Source organism: Epinephelus fuscoguttatus, linkage group LG2 (genome assembly GCF_011397635.1).
Source record: "Epinephelus fuscoguttatus linkage group LG2, E.fuscoguttatus.final_Chr_v1".
Lineage (NCBI taxonomy): Eukaryota > Metazoa > Chordata > Actinopteri > Perciformes > Serranidae > Epinephelus > Epinephelus fuscoguttatus.
Window position 1 is genome coordinate 30,040,260 of NC_064753.1, and position 16,605 is coordinate 30,056,864.

The window sequence follows — 16,605 nt, forward strand, 5'->3', positions numbered from 1 at the left end:
TACAAACCTCCAGATCTCTAGATAAGGCCATTTGTGCTAGCCACCCATAGTGCTACCTGGCTGGCACACTGGAGGAGATTCACTTGGTTGCAATGTTGCACCCTTGCAGCTAGATGGCGCTAAATGGCACATTAGACCTTTAAGTAAAGGATCTGATTACTGCTTCCACCTGTGCCTTTGAGTAGAACTCTACACTTACAATAAACCTTTTTCTAAAAAAAAAATAATAATAAAAAGCTTTTAAAAAATTCAGAACAATACAAGAAGTATCTTTGTTTTATATACACATTTATATTTTTATATACACTGTACACGTTTCAAAAAAATAAATGGTTGATATTTAACATTGTGCACCCCACAGATGTGTAACTACAAAGAGAAAAGGGAGTGAACGAGGGGGCTGAGTGATACCAAGGACAGACAGATATCAACAACCCCAGTAAATACTGATGATATTTTTTTTCTTTTTTTTCATACAGGACACTTCACAATCATTTGTACAGTATATAAATTAAAATGTTGCTGGTTAACCTCTCTTTGTCTCAAGCAGTCCCCCAAGAGAATGCCCTAAATCAGAAATGCGAGCTTGTCCAGTAAAATTTACCAGTTTATGGTATTTGGCCAGTGACGAGTAGGCAGACAAAAATCTAGCTCGATTTCTTACGACTAAAATATACCAAACCCTGACTGTTATTCAACCAATATTGAAATTGCATTGATTAAAGTGACTTTCACTAAGCCTTTGGAATGTAATGCTTTGTCAGCAGCACTGAAAATAATGCCTTGTTTCACACACAGGGCCAACAGGACAGACAGATGACTGTGTTCCTGCTTATTTTGGGATGCTCCGAAGCTCTGCTCTGACCTGAGACGTAGCTAACAGTGATGCAAAGAGGTGATGATTATCTCCTGTCTCACCTTTTTTTTTTTTCCTCCCCCCTCCCTGACACTTGGAGAGGGAGCACATATGGTGAAGAGCAAAGGCGTGGCAGGGTTTATAAGGCACACACAGAACACTTTGTGCCAGAAAGCATGTGTGCACGACGGGGGTGTTTTGGGGGAACGTCAGCTGTGGTGTTAAGGTGCCACCCTTCGTTTTTTGGTCTCTGTAAATCAGATCGGAAGGACAGATAGGACAAAATGTTGGCAGCTGCTTCTGTCTGAACTAAAAAAAATCATGCATGATGGTCAAAGAAAACAGGTTTTTATCTGTTGTAAAGCTTGTTCGTGACATTTTCCCACTGACCTTCGCTCTCAGCTCATGTACAACAGATTTGCCTCCCTCCCAAGCCAAACGTCCCTTTTTAAAAACCACACGCGAGGAAAATAACCCTGCTATGAAGAGAGGTTTGTTCCAGCATCGTCGTCAACAAGTGCAGTGATTCTTAAAGAAGTGACAACTTTTAAAAAAACATACTTCTTTGTACATCTGGATTGTTTCATACAGAATAAAAACGGTAAACAATGTTGTTCTGTATTAAACTGGCAAAATAGAACTCAGTGCAGATATATACACACAGAAGGACTCACAGGAAATACAATCACACAAACTAAAGCTCAAATATTGACACTCACACACACACACATACACACATCCAGTAGACAAAAACGAACAGTGGAATGTAAAAAGACTTTTTCCCCCCAGATATTATTACTCCCATTTGTTTCATAAATGTCTATATGGGACTTGGGGGAGGTCACATTCAGGCAGTGAAGCACACAACTGGAAGACTGACTTGTTCTTCAAAAACCCCCAAAACAGCTAGGTCTAATGTTGTCCTTGGACTCTGTGATGCCAACTCCAGGTTTAACGCACAGATAAATGCAGCTCATTGGTGACAGTGATGGTACGTTTTGATTTATTCAATCTACATCTGATTTCTCAACATGTTACCAACATTTGTTACCCTGACAAAGCCATTTACTGCCCGCTTTCAGTTCACCCAAATCACAAAATACTGAGAGTATCTTTTATTTATGGTGTTTTCCTTTTGACTGCATCTCACAGGCCTCCTCTGCGGATGGAGTTTGCGCAGTTCAATCCAAGATCTCACTGTAAAAGAATCACAGACCGTTCGATTCCTGGCTTACACAAGTGGCGCTGCATCAGAACTAGAGCTGGGTATTGGTTCTCAATACCTTCAAGGTATTAACCAAAATAACCCACAGCACCAAGTGGTATCCAAACCTCTCCAGTCAAACAATACCTGCATTCTTCATCCTTTTTGTGTCCAGATCTAGAAAAAATACTTCTTGTAATTGTATTGTTTTGCTCACTGCTACAAGCATTCCTTGATTAATGCTATGTGATTGGTTCATTAATGCTTGCCTGGATCCAGATCTTTGAATCTGCCAACTGCACAGAGTTGCCTTATTCAATCTGGCATGGTGACATGACACAGCAGTTTCTTGGTTAAAATTAAAAACACCAATGAGTGTTGTGGGGGTGCTAACAATTAGCTAGTGAGCGTCTAAGGCAGGACCAACACTGTTGTTAAGCTGTTGCCAAGCAGTGCTCTGGAACCATGAGGAGTAATAACAGCAATGGTGAGCACAGTGGATAAGATGGACTCTGCTATCAAGGCTGTTCTAAGTCGACATATCTTCCTAATATCGCCTGACATCATAGTTTGTTTAACTTCACTCGGCTCCACTCTTAGAACCCTGGCAAAACCAGTATGTTGGCGTGGCTATGCACCAGCGTGGACTTAAAATGACATTAGATTCAGGCAGATATGTAAATTAATTTCCCCTTCCCCACTGAAATTGAAGAGAGCGGATGCAATGTCAGACAGACTGAAGATGCAAATGGAGCGTAACGAGTTGACAATTCTGTCTGATATCAGGCAACACTTTCGCACCAGCTGCAGCCCATACTGTCTGTGGAGTGGTGAAGATAAGCGTTGTGTGTTTGACTTTGTTGTCAGTTCAGCATGCTGAGATGCCACCAACATATTAACGTATCTGGTGGCATTTGACGCAACTGATATGCTTTCATTCATATCATAGGTATTGAATTAAATAGGGAAAAAAAGGGATCAAGTGAAGTGCTCTGTTGGTATCAGTATCACATTAAGGGTACTGGTATTGGTACTGGTATCATGGTTTTATAAACAAAACCCATCCCTGATTGAAACTATTTGGTCCCGTCACTGATGTCTTGGGCTTGGTGTGCATTGGTGCGATGCCACTGTGTACATGTGGGGGGCTGAGCAGTCTGTTTACCACCAGGTGATCCTGGATTCAACTGAGCAAACTCCATCTGCTGAGAAAAATGTGAGCTGTTGCAAAACCCTAAGCAGTAAAAAGCTAGCAAGGGGACCTTGAGTTAAGATTTGTGTGTGTGTGTGTGTGTGTGTGTCATAGAATCGAGAACATGTTTTGCCCACATACCCCTTGTGGTATCAAGCCATGCAGAGAGTTTCAAACCTCTCCCACCACTCAAATGTGACAGAAGTATATTTTACTTGTCATGCTCAAATAACTGTTTTTTTAATGGAGATTAGATAATGTGTAAACACCTGGGGGCCAGCTGCCCTTCGCCTCATATGAGTTATTAAAAAAGATTTTTAAAAAATGACATACGCAGCAGCCCTTGCGTGAGCCACGATTGGACACGCCCATGTAGAGGACAGATGTTGTTGCTGTTTTCAACGATTTCTCCCAGTCCCGGTGCAAACCGTTCATTGAGGGTTTTGTGGATTATTCGATTAACCTGAACATTGTTACTGGAGAGACAGGCAGCTGTTGAATTTGACTGCAGTGAGCGCCTTTGTACTTGGGGTGGCAGCAGTGACTTCAGAGGATCAAACCTAGAACATATACATCTGGAGCAATCAACCTGGCTTGATACCACTACAGGTATGTCAGAAAATAGTGTGTACATGTTTGTGATTTGGGTGGACTGACCCTTTAACCCCAGTGACCTCCCCACACCTTCATCTAACATCAACACCACAATACCTTATATTCAACATCATTATCAGGGGCTGTTTTCAACAATATCTTAAGTCTTAAATTAATTTAGCTGTCCAAATACTCCCTTATTAACACACACACACGCACAGGAACACACACACACACATACATGCACGCAAACACGCCCATTAACCCGCACCTCCACGACTGGAAGCTGGCTTTTTGCTTATTTTCTATGTCTGGAAGAACAGGTTGATTCTCTAAATTCTTTTGAAAACCCAAAAAATAAAACACAACATTAATCACGTTGCTCTTTTTTCTGTCCATCGGGATTTCTCGTCCAAAAAAAAAAAAAAAAAAATTAAAAAAAAAAGAAGGATTTTTTTTTTTTGACACTCGCCCTATGGGACCAGCGCTAAATGTTCATGTTCATATCCGTTTTTTCTTTTTTTTTCTTTTTTTTCTGTTGAAGATCTTCATTTGGGGTTACAGCACATCACCCACAGCACGCACAGACAACGAAGGGTTCCAGCCAAGGGAGAATTATTACAGTGGTGCCAGAGAAAGAGTGAAAAAGATCAAACATGAGTTGAGTGACAGAGTCCAATTCCAGTCCAATTCCGCTTTAAATACAGCCCATCACTCTTCCATTTCCTGTGTCGGTTTTCCTGATTTTTCAGGCGTTTTAAGGGTATAGAGGAACAGTGACGGTAACGGAAGAGGACTTGAACGAAGAGGTGAGAAGCAGAGTGGAAGATTCCTCACTGCAACACTGTATAGGTGGTAAATGTGTCACACACATAGGTGCCATTCACGCTCAGGTGCATGTTTGAATACAGGCCGTCTTGCCGCCACAGAGGATGGTTGGAATATCAGTTTGATCCATTTTTGGTTGGTAGTTTGAGCTCATGGGTGGCAAGAGGTACTGCCCTGATGCTAAACACTGGGAATGGTTGACAAGGTGGAGGAAAGTATCTTGAAGAAAAAAAAATCTCATAGAAAGAGGTCACAAGGAGGAAGTGAGTCAAGACATCAAAGACATTTTTAAGTTCAGACAAAGAGATGAGACGGGGGTCAGGTGGGAATGGGAGCTTGACGAGGGTGAAATTTGACGAGGACTGAGGGCGGAGGATATCAAAGAGGCCTGAGAACAAAGAGATGACACACATTGTCTGCAGCCCAAGACTGCAGTTAGGGAGCAGGGGGGAAGATATGTGCTGAGGGGCAGGGGGCAGAGAGGCTGATGCTGAATTTCGGAGGGGGAAAAACACTGTAGGCAGGTTGGTTGCTGGGTCCCTCAGGCCTTGAGAGCATGCCACTGGGCCACAGCATTACGAGGACGACCCATCATGTCTTTCCAATGTTTTACCTCCGCTGGGCCGCTCTTCCACGAGAGATAAATCTGTGAGAGACAGAGAGTCAGTGTAACCCGAGTAATGTCACACAGAGATTGATGTTGTTTGTGAAGCGCCAAAAAACAGGGTATTAAGTAAAAAACTGTGAGTCTTAAGTCTAGCCCTGCTTTCGCCACTAAGCCTGCCACTCTAATCAGACTTTAACTCAAATCCAGGGCAGAAAAAGAGCCATTAGAGGAAGAGATTTCACTCGCTGAGATACTCTGAGAAAGGCTAATGCTGACGCTAATGAAGATCAAATGCCGAGTCTTTAAGTAATTCTCATGCAGAAAGAAATCTCCTGATCCGCACATGTCACAGGAAGTACTGCTCAAGTTTTTCATTGTCCTCCGACCAAGCTATTTATGAGTGTGGTTATAATAGGCAACATATTATTACCGCTGTGTGTAGGCAGATAATATATGTGGTTAGGGTGGCAATTACTGGAGATGCATATGACTGACAGAGAGCACAGTCGCTCATCCATGCAGCACGCAGCTCAGCTCAAAGATTATTCTTACAGTGTGTGAAGGATTTGATTTGAGCTTTGAGGTCTTTCCGGTATTAGCAGAAATTCTACATGTAAGAATTGTGTTACAGCTCTATTCTCCAGTGTGTATCTATAGAGGTGGGTATTTGGTTTAAAATAAACAAAGTCAGTATGCACAAGAAGTTGGGAGTGATGTGATTAGAGTTCCGTTGTGTATTGATGGTTACTGAGGCCAGTGCTTTATTTAAAGGGTCTGTTAAATCCTAATAATTTTCTAAGACACTTACTGAAGGGAACATTGTAACTTGGCAATAATTACAGCTGAAGCAGAGAAAATGTTAAATTGGTACAATTCCAATTAATTCCAATTAACTCTTACGCTGGCGTGACCTCGACTCTTTTAGTCCGTCAGCTGAACATGCAAAAAGAGGACTTTGTCTAAAGGAAACAACAGAGTTGAACACGTGAAGGATAAAGTCTCCAACAGAGGTGGGACCAAGTCATTGTTTTGCATGTCACAAGTACGTCTCAAGTCTTTGCAATGTAGACTCAGGTCAAGTCACAAATCCAGACAGGCATGTCCCAAGTCAAGAGCCCAAGTCCTTAACTTTAAGTTTCAAGTCCTAAACAGGTCATAATGCAATCTGACTCTTCAGTAATTATGTCGTTTGAACAACTGAGTAATAATATATTAAATCTGCAGAATTAATTTAAAAGTTGTTCTTATTTGCTGAACAAGTTTGCTGGAGGTTGCTGCACCTCCATCTGTAATATTTGCCTTCCACGTGTTGCATACTGCAAGTCGTTTTTTGTTGACCGTAGATTTTGTACTCAAACGAAATTGTCTTTGGTATTATTTTTTCAAAGGGCGGTAGGTGGTGCAATAGTTAACATTATTGCCTCACAGCAAGAGGGTTCCCGAGGTGGGGGGTTCGAACCCTGAGGTGGGGGAGCCCCTCTGTACAGAGTCTGCATGTTCTCTCCATGACAGTGTGGGTTTTCTCTGGGTACTCCAGCTTCCTCCCACAGTCCAAAGACATGCAGGTTAATTGGTGACTCTAAATTGTCTGTAGGTGTGAATGTGAGTGTGAATGGTTGTTTGTCTCTATGTGTCAGCCCTGTGATAGTCTGGTGACCTGTCCAGGGTGTACTCAGCCTCACACCCAGTGTCAGTTGGGATAGGCTCCAGCCCCCTATGACCCCTAACAGGATACAGAGTTACAGAAAATGAATGAATAAATTATTTTTTCCTACTGGGGCTTAGTAATGTAACATTAGCTATTCATGTTTCTCCTCTGCAACTTGACTGGATGCTGTCGGATTGGTTCAGACAATGTGGATCTGGGAAATTAAGTACTAACTTATTGGGAATGCATAGCACTAACGTTAGTTGATTCATGAAATGAAGGGAAATGAATTATTTCATGGCCCACTTTTTAAATAACATACTTTTTAATCTTTGGGCTTGGGGGAGGGTATTAAGTATTTTCATGTCAAAAGGGTCAAGTCCAAATGAAGTCACAAGTCATTGATGTAAAAGTCCAAGTCGAGTTGCAAGTGTTTTTGTCAAGTCTTATAGGGATAGTGCACCCAAAAATGAAAATTCAGCCATTATCTACTCACTCTCATGCTGAGGAATGCTCTGGTGAAGTTTTAGAGTCCTCATATCCCTTGCGGAGATCGGCGGGGGGGAGCGGCCAGCACACCTAATGGCAGACGGCGCCCCAGACTAACGTCCAAGAACACAAAATTAAAACCACAAAGTATCTCCAACATGCTAATTCTGCAGTGATCCAAGTGTGCTGAAGCCGTGACATAAAAAGTTGTTTCGAAAAACGGCATATGACCTCTGTTTTTAGCCTCACTGTAGCCTGTAGCTCTGACTGCTTCTGTGTGCTCCGCGCGCACGTGTGTGCGCCCAGGGTGATCGGTGATGCACGGTCTCTGAAGAGCAGCAGTCTCGTCAGTACTGATGTCCATATTCTCAAGTGCAGGCATCGCCAATTCCCAGTCTGAGCAGCAAAGACTTTCCTCATCCGTTGGCATTGCTTTGCATTTGAAACAACTACACCACCAGGTTTCCAGTGCTCGACTCTGGTATTCTGTGGCTGGCTGAGGGTTAGGCTCATGAGCTGCGGCGACTGCTGCGTCCAGTAGCCTGAGTTCCGCGTCCGTATACTCGGGCTCAAACAAATACGGCTCAACAAAGAAATGCTGTTCCTCCTCAATTTCAAAGTCTTCAGACATGTTGGGCTGTCCTTTGCTAAAAGACCGTAGTGCAAATGATCTTTTAGCTTTGTGGTTACGTTGTCTCCCCTTGCGGTGCACGTGTCACGTGATGTAAACATGGGTAAGCAAAGCTCATGCTTCGCTGGTCTCGCCCAAGTGCGCATACGTGAGCGCAGAGCACACAGAAGCAGTTAGAGCTACAGGCTACAGTGAGGCTAAAAACAGAGTTCATATGACATGTTTCGAAACAACTTCTTATGTTGGGGCTTCAGGACACTTGGATCACGGCGGATGAGCATGTTGGAGATATTTTGTGGTTTTAATTTTGTGTTCTTGGACGTTAGTCTGGGGCGCTGTCTGCCATTAGGTGTGCTAGCCGCTCCACCCGCCTATCTCTGCAAGGGATGTGAGGACTCTAAAACTTCACCAGAGCATTCCTCAGCATGAGGGTGAGTAGATAATGGCTGAATTTTCATTTTTGGGTGCACTATCCCTATAAGTCATCAAGTTTGTGACTTGAGTCTGACTCAAGTCCATACCTCTGTTTTCCAATATTAAATAAATAGAAAAGTTGAAAAATTTGTTTGTGTTTAAATTTGAGCAGTTCTTTCAAACACATTTTTTACTTACTGACACATTTATCTTAACTCAGTGTTCTCCATTATGAGCACCAACTTATTTTTTTCCAGAGGAAACAGAATGAGAAACTATTAGGAAATAGCAGACTTTTACTAACCAATAAATAAATAAATACATAAATATTAGCTACACAACAACCGAAACATTCAAAGGTGTATTTGCCTCTCTTAGTCTCGGTGCGTGCAACAGGTCCTTGAGAAATTTGAACCAGCTGATTTCTCTTCAGGGTTACAGATGTGTTTTTCTTAGATATAAGCAGATCATCTGCAGATGAATCAGAACTGCAATGCTCAGACAACAGTGGCCAATAATACATACGCCCAGTGTTGAGGAGTAGTGAACTACCTGTAATTAAACCAGTAGTTTAACTACATCTTGCAGTATATGGCTGGTAGTTCAACTACAGTCATATTTGTGTCATGATTCAAATGGTAAAATTAATTTTTTGACCTTTATTTTGTAGTTAACTACTGAAACTACAAAAATTTTTGGGCGATAAGAGGAAAGGAATGATTAACTGAACTCCCTTTGACCAAAATTAGTCACACGTATTAATTATTGTTATTTATTAAGAAATGTTTAGCAAAGTTGTTGCGTGCTAGTTTAGACGTTACCTGGTTTTTTGCGTCATCCTATTCATTGCGATACCCCCACCTGTGCTCTGCTTTCTAGATGGCAGGTGTCTGACTGATGGCTGACATATCTGCACTTTCCCATTAGTAGTGGGGTATTTCATTTTTTTGGTTTCTGTAAGAAGTGTAAACAAGTGGGCATGCTTTGCAATAAACTCAACTGGGTGGCATTTTTTTTTTCTTGGCTGTGACTTTTTTGTATTATATTTTGTTTTAATTTCACGCATGTACACTGCCAATTACATTTTTTTTTTCACAAAGTAGTTTGAGCCACTGTTTTAAGTAGCTTAAGTTAACTAAACTAGATTTCTCTCTAGGGTAGCTTTGCTGTGGTTCAACTTCTTCCAGTGTGAAGTAACTGGTAGCTTGTAAAGCTTTCAAAGATGTATCAAAATGCATATTACAGTTATAGTTTGGGGAGTTTGGACACAACTTAAAATGGAAAATGTACATTTTGGTGATTTAATTTATGTGTAAGAGCATGCCGCTGCATGTTATGCTTATTTGTTATTGGTGTAAGTCTAAATAAAAGCAACCTGTTCACACTCAAATTGAACTGCTTGCAGTCCTTCTCATGTATTCATTTAAAATGCAGAAGACTGGCCTGCACGTTCCAGCAGGGGTCAGTAGAGACTGGCTCAGTGATCAGCGGCTGATGGTCTGTCAGAGTCAGGAAATCACAGAGGAAGAGAAGAAGAAGAAGAAGAAGAAGAAGGAAGAGGCGAAGAAGAGGGAAGGAGATACCTTTCCAATGACATCATTGCGACTGAGCCTGTCCTTGTCCATGACAGTGATAATTATGGTGGTCTCCCTCAGCACGTGGGCAGGCACGTCGAAGGGGAAGGACTCGTTGAAAACAGGGTTCAGACAGCGTTTCATTACCACGGTCTTCTTCTTCTCCACGCGCTTGTCCTTGTGCATCAACCACACTTTTACATAGGGGTCTGAGGAGAGGGAAATATGTTTACAGTATCTTATTCCTGTGTACCTCATTTGAATGCAATGTTGTTTTATGTGCTACTGTGGATTTGAAATCATTTTCTAGTAGTGAACAAAAAATATAGTTTTCTCATTTTCATTTTGAAGCAGCAATGATGTAGAGGGGCAACAGCAATAAAAGGACATGGGAGATGAAGGAGCATCTATACCAGAAGTGCCTCCAATGTCCATGGCTTTGAGGTTGCGGGCTTTGATGATGCTCACAGTGATGGTGTTGGCTGTGGGGTTGTAGCACAGAGACACCAGCAGATCCCCTCGACTCCCCTGGAGAAATCACACACAACAACAGCGAATTGTTTACTTTTTTGTTTTTTTAATCCCCTTTTCATATTGTTCTCCCTGCTGTTGCTCACTGTGTATTTCTTCCTCTGGCTGTCTGTGTTCTCTCCATCTACCTGTCAGCCCCTCCATATTCCCTTCTTTCTCTTCTCCCACCAGCTCGCTGCCACATTTCCCCTGAGAGCATCACGGCAGCCAGGAATGACATCACCCGTTACATTCTGTCCCATCCTCTCTTTCCCCTCCTCCCTCTTTCTCTACCTCTTTCCTCTCCTCTCCTCCCTCCCCCTCTTTTCCCTCTTACTCACGCTGCCATCGCTACATGGTTTCAGCTCCTTCCAGAAAGTCTGCATGTTGGCCAGATCCAATTTGTTGAGGGGGATGGACACCTCTCCTATGGGGTCATTCCTGCTGAAGCGGTCGTAGTCGAGGACCTGCAGGTATAGAGTCCTCTGGACCACCTTCTCATAGGGGAACCCTGAGAAACAACACAGTCCCTGTAAGTCATAGTGATGCGCACAGAAAAAAAAACAGCTTGAGTGCCTGCATGTGCTGCGAACACTAACTCCATGTATTATGTATGTATTAGGAAAGCTTCCTCCTTCAAACCTTCAAACAGGAAGGTCTCGTTCCAGTGGGGATTCAGATTCTTCCTCTTGACTTTGGTCTCCAGTTTGTGCTTCTTATCTGGCAGCAGGTAGAGTTTGACAAACGGATCAGAGGTGCCGGAAAAGTCCTTAGCAGGCAAATCTTGGCCCTTGAGGATTTTGACGGTGAGGGTGGAGTCCTGAAAACTGTAGCCGACGCTGAACTGAATACGACCCAGCTTCTCACACACTGGACCCTCGTGTTCTTCTTCCTCCGAACCAGGAGACAACTGAGAGACAGAGGAGGAAGAGGAGATAAATGCGGTGTTATCTTTTTATACAACTCTAGGCGTTGATATGTTTTAATAACACTGTAATGGAGGGAGTATTTACTGGTTCTTTCTAGTTCATTACTCTATTTTGAAACAAGATATTACAAGATATACATTTAGTGTGGTTCATAAGATATGTACATTAAATTTCTAGGAGCACCTACATCCTCAGAGGAGAAAATGATCCCATCTCTCAGAGTTACATTATACACTAAGACCAAATTGTATTTAACTTGAGATTAGTTTGCTCTGAAGATAACAATTATTATTTTATTACAAAGTAAACAAGAACAGAAATTCTCCAGTCATCACTTTATTGATTACTTTCTATGATACAGCTAAATGATGTGGACAAAATATTAAAAACATCTCTCAGCATAGCACTATACAATCTTCAGCATCGCCAACTGCAGCCTCCAAAATGACCACAGATAAAGTAGCGTCCATGGCATGTGCACTACGTTCTGATCCTACTGTGCAATGTAGTGCCTGGTATAGATGAGACAAATTACAGTCAAGCAACCAATGCTGCAGACAGAAAAACCAGTTTAACCCCCTGGTCATGTCTGTCCGTGTGTATGTGTGCACACGTTCTTGCACGTAGGCCCAAGAAACACTATTTGCACGGGAGCAAATCACCATTATGTTATACTGCTGTGAGCAACAATACATCTGTCAGTGATGATGCACAATGATGTCTGAAAGCTTAATTTACTGCTCCCTGTAGAGGAAACTACAATGTCTGTTACATCAATGGTTCCGAACTGGCAGGTTGCGGTCAAAAGTGGGTCGCAGGTCAGTTCTGAATGGACTGAAAATTTGCAAAAACACAATTTATTTTGAAGCACAGTGACTTTCTGGCACAGAGCTTTTATTCTGAAGTGCTGTTTCCTGCTGTGGAGTGACTGACTAACAGACAGCTACTTAAAAGAGACAGCAATCTAGCTCAACGACATGGCCAAACACAAGTATGATGCTGAATAGATTAAACTGTGTGCACCCTGTGGCTGGGGAGGTGATTTTGGATGCAGCGCTAGAGTTCTTCAGAATCATGGAAAATTTGAACATCTACCACTCAGTAGCAACTGAGCAGTTCCTTGATGAGGGCCATGTGATACAATCAAAACCTCCAGAACAAGTGTGCAAGTGAATGAACCTTGACTTGTGATTGTTTTGTCTGTTTCCAAAGTTGAATAAACTGTCAAGCTTGACCGTGAAGTTGCATCAACACCTCTAAAACTCTGAAGAAGGAGCTGAGAGGTGGTATCTCACTACATAGAAATCTTGGACTCCAGTCCACAGGGGGCACTAATTCTGCACTTCAGCATTAAAAACCCAGCTCCTAACTGGCAAGCTAGCATAATATTATGTCACATGGCTGCTGTCTGCTGTGCGATAAAGGCAGAAATTGTCCATGGCTGTGTGCAGATGAGAGGCAGATTATCTGTTGGTAGACAGACCCTCTGACTGATGGTGGCGTGGCCTGAAGGGAGGGAGAGAAATCCAGTTTAAAAAGTGCTATCTGATGGGGGAAGAGCTGGGGGCATTACTCAAGGAGCAGTTCCAGAAATTTAATATCCAATTCTGTATTCTCCCACATATTTCTGATGGTGCTGCTGAGCCTCATTCTCCATGCTGAATATGATCACTTTTCATTATGCAGTCCTCCACCCTACAGCTGGCCTAAATTGCTTTTCCCCATTTTCTGTGTTGGGCGCTCTCTCTTTTTTTCCGAGTCCTCCCTTCTCATTCAGTTCTTAAATTCTCATCTCTAATTTCTTTTTTCTGAAACCCAAACATCCCACGTGCAATAGATGCAAATTCTACCGGAGCACAAAACATGGCTGGGTCTGAACAACACTTTAAAAGTACTGTCTGTCTCGCTGAAGCTTGATACAGCTTATTCTTCTCCATTGTCGTCCAAAAAAATTTAAAACTTAAAAAATGAGCCACATTTTGCACTGGCTGACATGGGTACTGTAATTTTTTTAAGTCAATCCCACATACATATAGCTGAAAATAGTCCCCAACAAGTGGATTATTTACTACTGTTTGGGTAACGTGCTAAAACCTTCAGTGCCTTGATGTTTTAGGTTAATTACTTAGCCTTTTTTAAAAGTGAAAGTATATATCTGGAACCAGTTTCTAAAGATCTATGTCCTCTGTATAGGCCCACACACACCAAACTGACCAAAGAACCAGTGGTGATGAAGCCAGACTGTTGTGCCGCTGTGTTTGGGCCAAAAAGTTGCCGTTCAGCACCCCAGAAAGACGACAGCCAATGGCCAATTAGCGCGCACATTCTGCACCTGTGTGAGAGAAAATAACTCTCCATACAAGCAAGGGGCGATGTTCTGTGTTCGTCACTCGAAAAGGGAAACTGGAAGCTCTAGGACTGCAGATATCCAGAACAATGTTATGATACACATGAAACAAAGCAGTGTTTATCAAACATTTTCACACCACTCTCACTCACCACTTAGACGGTCATCATGAAAATATTCATGTATTGAGATGATCAGATGAGATCAAGATGAAAAATGACAAGAGCCCTCGGTGTGTGCCTGCTTGACTTCAGTTGCGTGTTTGTTTTCATCACCTTGGTTCTCCTTTTCATGCACTTATTTGCTTAAGCCAATCAGAGTGATGTCTCTCAACAATGGGCTCCACCAGTGATTGAACATGCTCAATCAGCTGAAAAGCCACTGACAAGGGTCGACTTAATATGCACATTCAGCACATCCAATGCATCAAAACATTGTTTTCTAGTTGGAGCCACGCCTCGTTTTCAAACTGTATGGTTTGACTAAAATTAACAATGACAGCAATATAGTCCACGATGAGCAGCGCTAAAATCAACCTGCGTAGTTGTCCTTCCATTGTGACATTAGAAAGTGTCACATTTATCTTGCAAGTGTACTCTTCTTCAACGTTTTGTTTACTTCCTGGATTTTTCCCACATGAAAATTCTGACCAATCAGGAGCAGCTTTCCCGCACAAGGCATTTTATTTGGTCCGCTTGTAAATGCTGAACAAGAACACGAACCAACTCTAGGCAATTATGCAGATTTGTAGCAAAATCAGTCCCTGATTCAGACCAAAGCAAGACAACTCTAGGTCTGAAGGCACCCTTAGAGAAAACGCATGTGTTTGGGAAGTACTGAGTATGTGAATAAGACTTGGATTATACTGCAAGAGTTGTGTGAGTGTTTGGAAACAGATGTTCAATTCATGAAGAATGTTCACCCTTTTTGGATTCTCTGCTCACCGTGTAGGCATGTGAAAAAACGTTGTTGTTTTTTCACAAATTCAAGATAACACATGGTGAGTAACTGATATGCAAATGCTCATTTTGCAGAGTATTCCTCTGTGCTAAGTGCCACAGATACTGTACTGTAGGCTGGGGATGTCAAAAACTACTGAGAGACAGACGAACGCAGTGCTGGGTTTGGTCTTTCTACAGAATTTGTTGACAAATCATATATAAGAAAAATAGTCTGTCGCCAGCCTCCTTTAAACAAACAAAACACATACAGTAAAACCTCTGCAAACATGTGGATGTGTGCTGACACAGAGGCAAAGACACCTTCACACCACACTATCACTGGCTCTGTGAGCGTCTCAAAAAATGAAAGCAGTGTCAGAGTACATCCTGATAAGAACCATGTGATGCTGACAGGAGCCCCACCCGTCCTCGCTTGAGAGGGGTGGATGTATATACACTCTGACATGCAAAGCCATTTCTCTGCATCCTTTGTTCTCAGGAAAGTCTATGAAATACAGTCTGTATATTGTACCACCACTGCTTTTTCCACAGCAGCTCAAGTGGCTCAAAAGTGCAGGATGGGTATTTTCAGCATGAAAGGAGGGTTGTGTAATATATAGACGCCTTTGGCAAAACTGCCCAGAATGAGTATTATCATTAAGCACCACTGCTGTGAATTCCTCAGACACACCATGAGACCCACATAATTACACACTGCTCATACCCATCTCTGCCATATTCTCACAGCACCCACAGCACTGTGTGTTCTTTCACAGCTAATTACCGAACCTCGCTGAAAAAGGCGCACGTCCCCTCCCCTCCCAGTGTCTCACTCTGGGGTGATGATTACTGTATGTTTCAGTTAGCTGAGATACTGTATGGCAATAACTACTGTATCTGTGATGCTCTACAGGTGGGTGAGCTGAGTGGGATGAGGACGGTACTTTTTGAGTGATGAAAGACTTGCGAGGAGGAAACACTTCTCATAGGACTCAAATTGAGCTGAAGTGTGTAGGCTTTCTTTTCTTACTTTCTCCCCCAGAAGCGACACAGTGTATTGTTTACAATAAACACATCATGCCAAATGACTTTAAGGGATGGTTCTGGTTTATTAAAACTTTGTAGTTTTGGTCATCATTTATATTACTTATGAAAACAAAACATTGCATAAGTAGGTCAAAGTTAAACCAGAAGTTTAGACTCTAAAGAGTGACAGATGTTTACAATGGAGTTTTTATTTTCTTCTTACAAATAAGTTTGAGGAACATGTGGGTTGGCTTGAAACCCACATGATTTTTTGAATGCTTGTGTTTCTTGCCTTCATGGACATCTTTTCAGAAATGCTGCCATGTTTCCAGATCTCGGCTATTAATTTTAATCAGTAAAATTATATTATTTCTGACAAAGGTGATGGCCAAAACTTCAAGAAAGAACCTATGGTGTAAGAAAGTGGAATTACAACACTAAATACTTTGGCCTTGCCATTTGCACATATATATATATATATATATGTTTTTTTTAAGTATCTACTCAAGAACTGTAATAAAAAAAAAAAAAAAAAAAATCTGGATCCCAATGAAAACACAAAAACAAAAAAAAGTGCTGTTAAGAGCACCCAAACCAGCAGGTGGCAATACAACACCAACCCTAAGGCCATACAACAACAGAAGAAGATGTTGGCCAATGAGAAGCCTGAAAAAACTTTACTAGAAGCCTACCTTGAGGAGTGACCTTCGTGGTGCGTCTTTATGCCTTTGTTCCTCAGAACAGTTGAAGAGTAACTGTACATTCATGTGCAGACATGTAAAAAGTCCTGTCAGCAACAGTAGAGCCAGCACTAT

General features: G+C 42.0%; 1 protein-coding gene across 2 annotated transcripts in view; it reads right to left on the minus strand.

Annotated features, from left to right (window-relative positions):
• Positions 1 to 314: 314 nt before the first annotated feature.
• syt7b (synaptotagmin VIIb) overlaps positions 315 to 16,605 on the minus strand; it is a 164,605-nt gene continuing 148,314 nt past the window's right edge. For both annotated transcript variants that reach the window (XM_049604751.1, XM_049604742.1), the window contains 5 exons: positions 11,190 to 11,457; positions 10,889 to 11,058; positions 10,451 to 10,565; positions 10,047 to 10,246; positions 315 to 5,320 (listed from right to left, as the gene is read on the minus strand). In XM_049604751.1, coding sequence (XP_049460708.1) covers positions 5,216 to 5,320; positions 10,047 to 10,246; positions 10,451 to 10,565; positions 10,889 to 11,058; positions 11,190 to 11,457 — 858 coding nt within the window. In that variant the 3' untranslated portion in view covers positions 315 to 5,215. The remainder of the gene's footprint in view (positions 5,321 to 10,046; positions 10,247 to 10,450; positions 10,566 to 10,888; positions 11,059 to 11,189; positions 11,458 to 16,605) is intronic.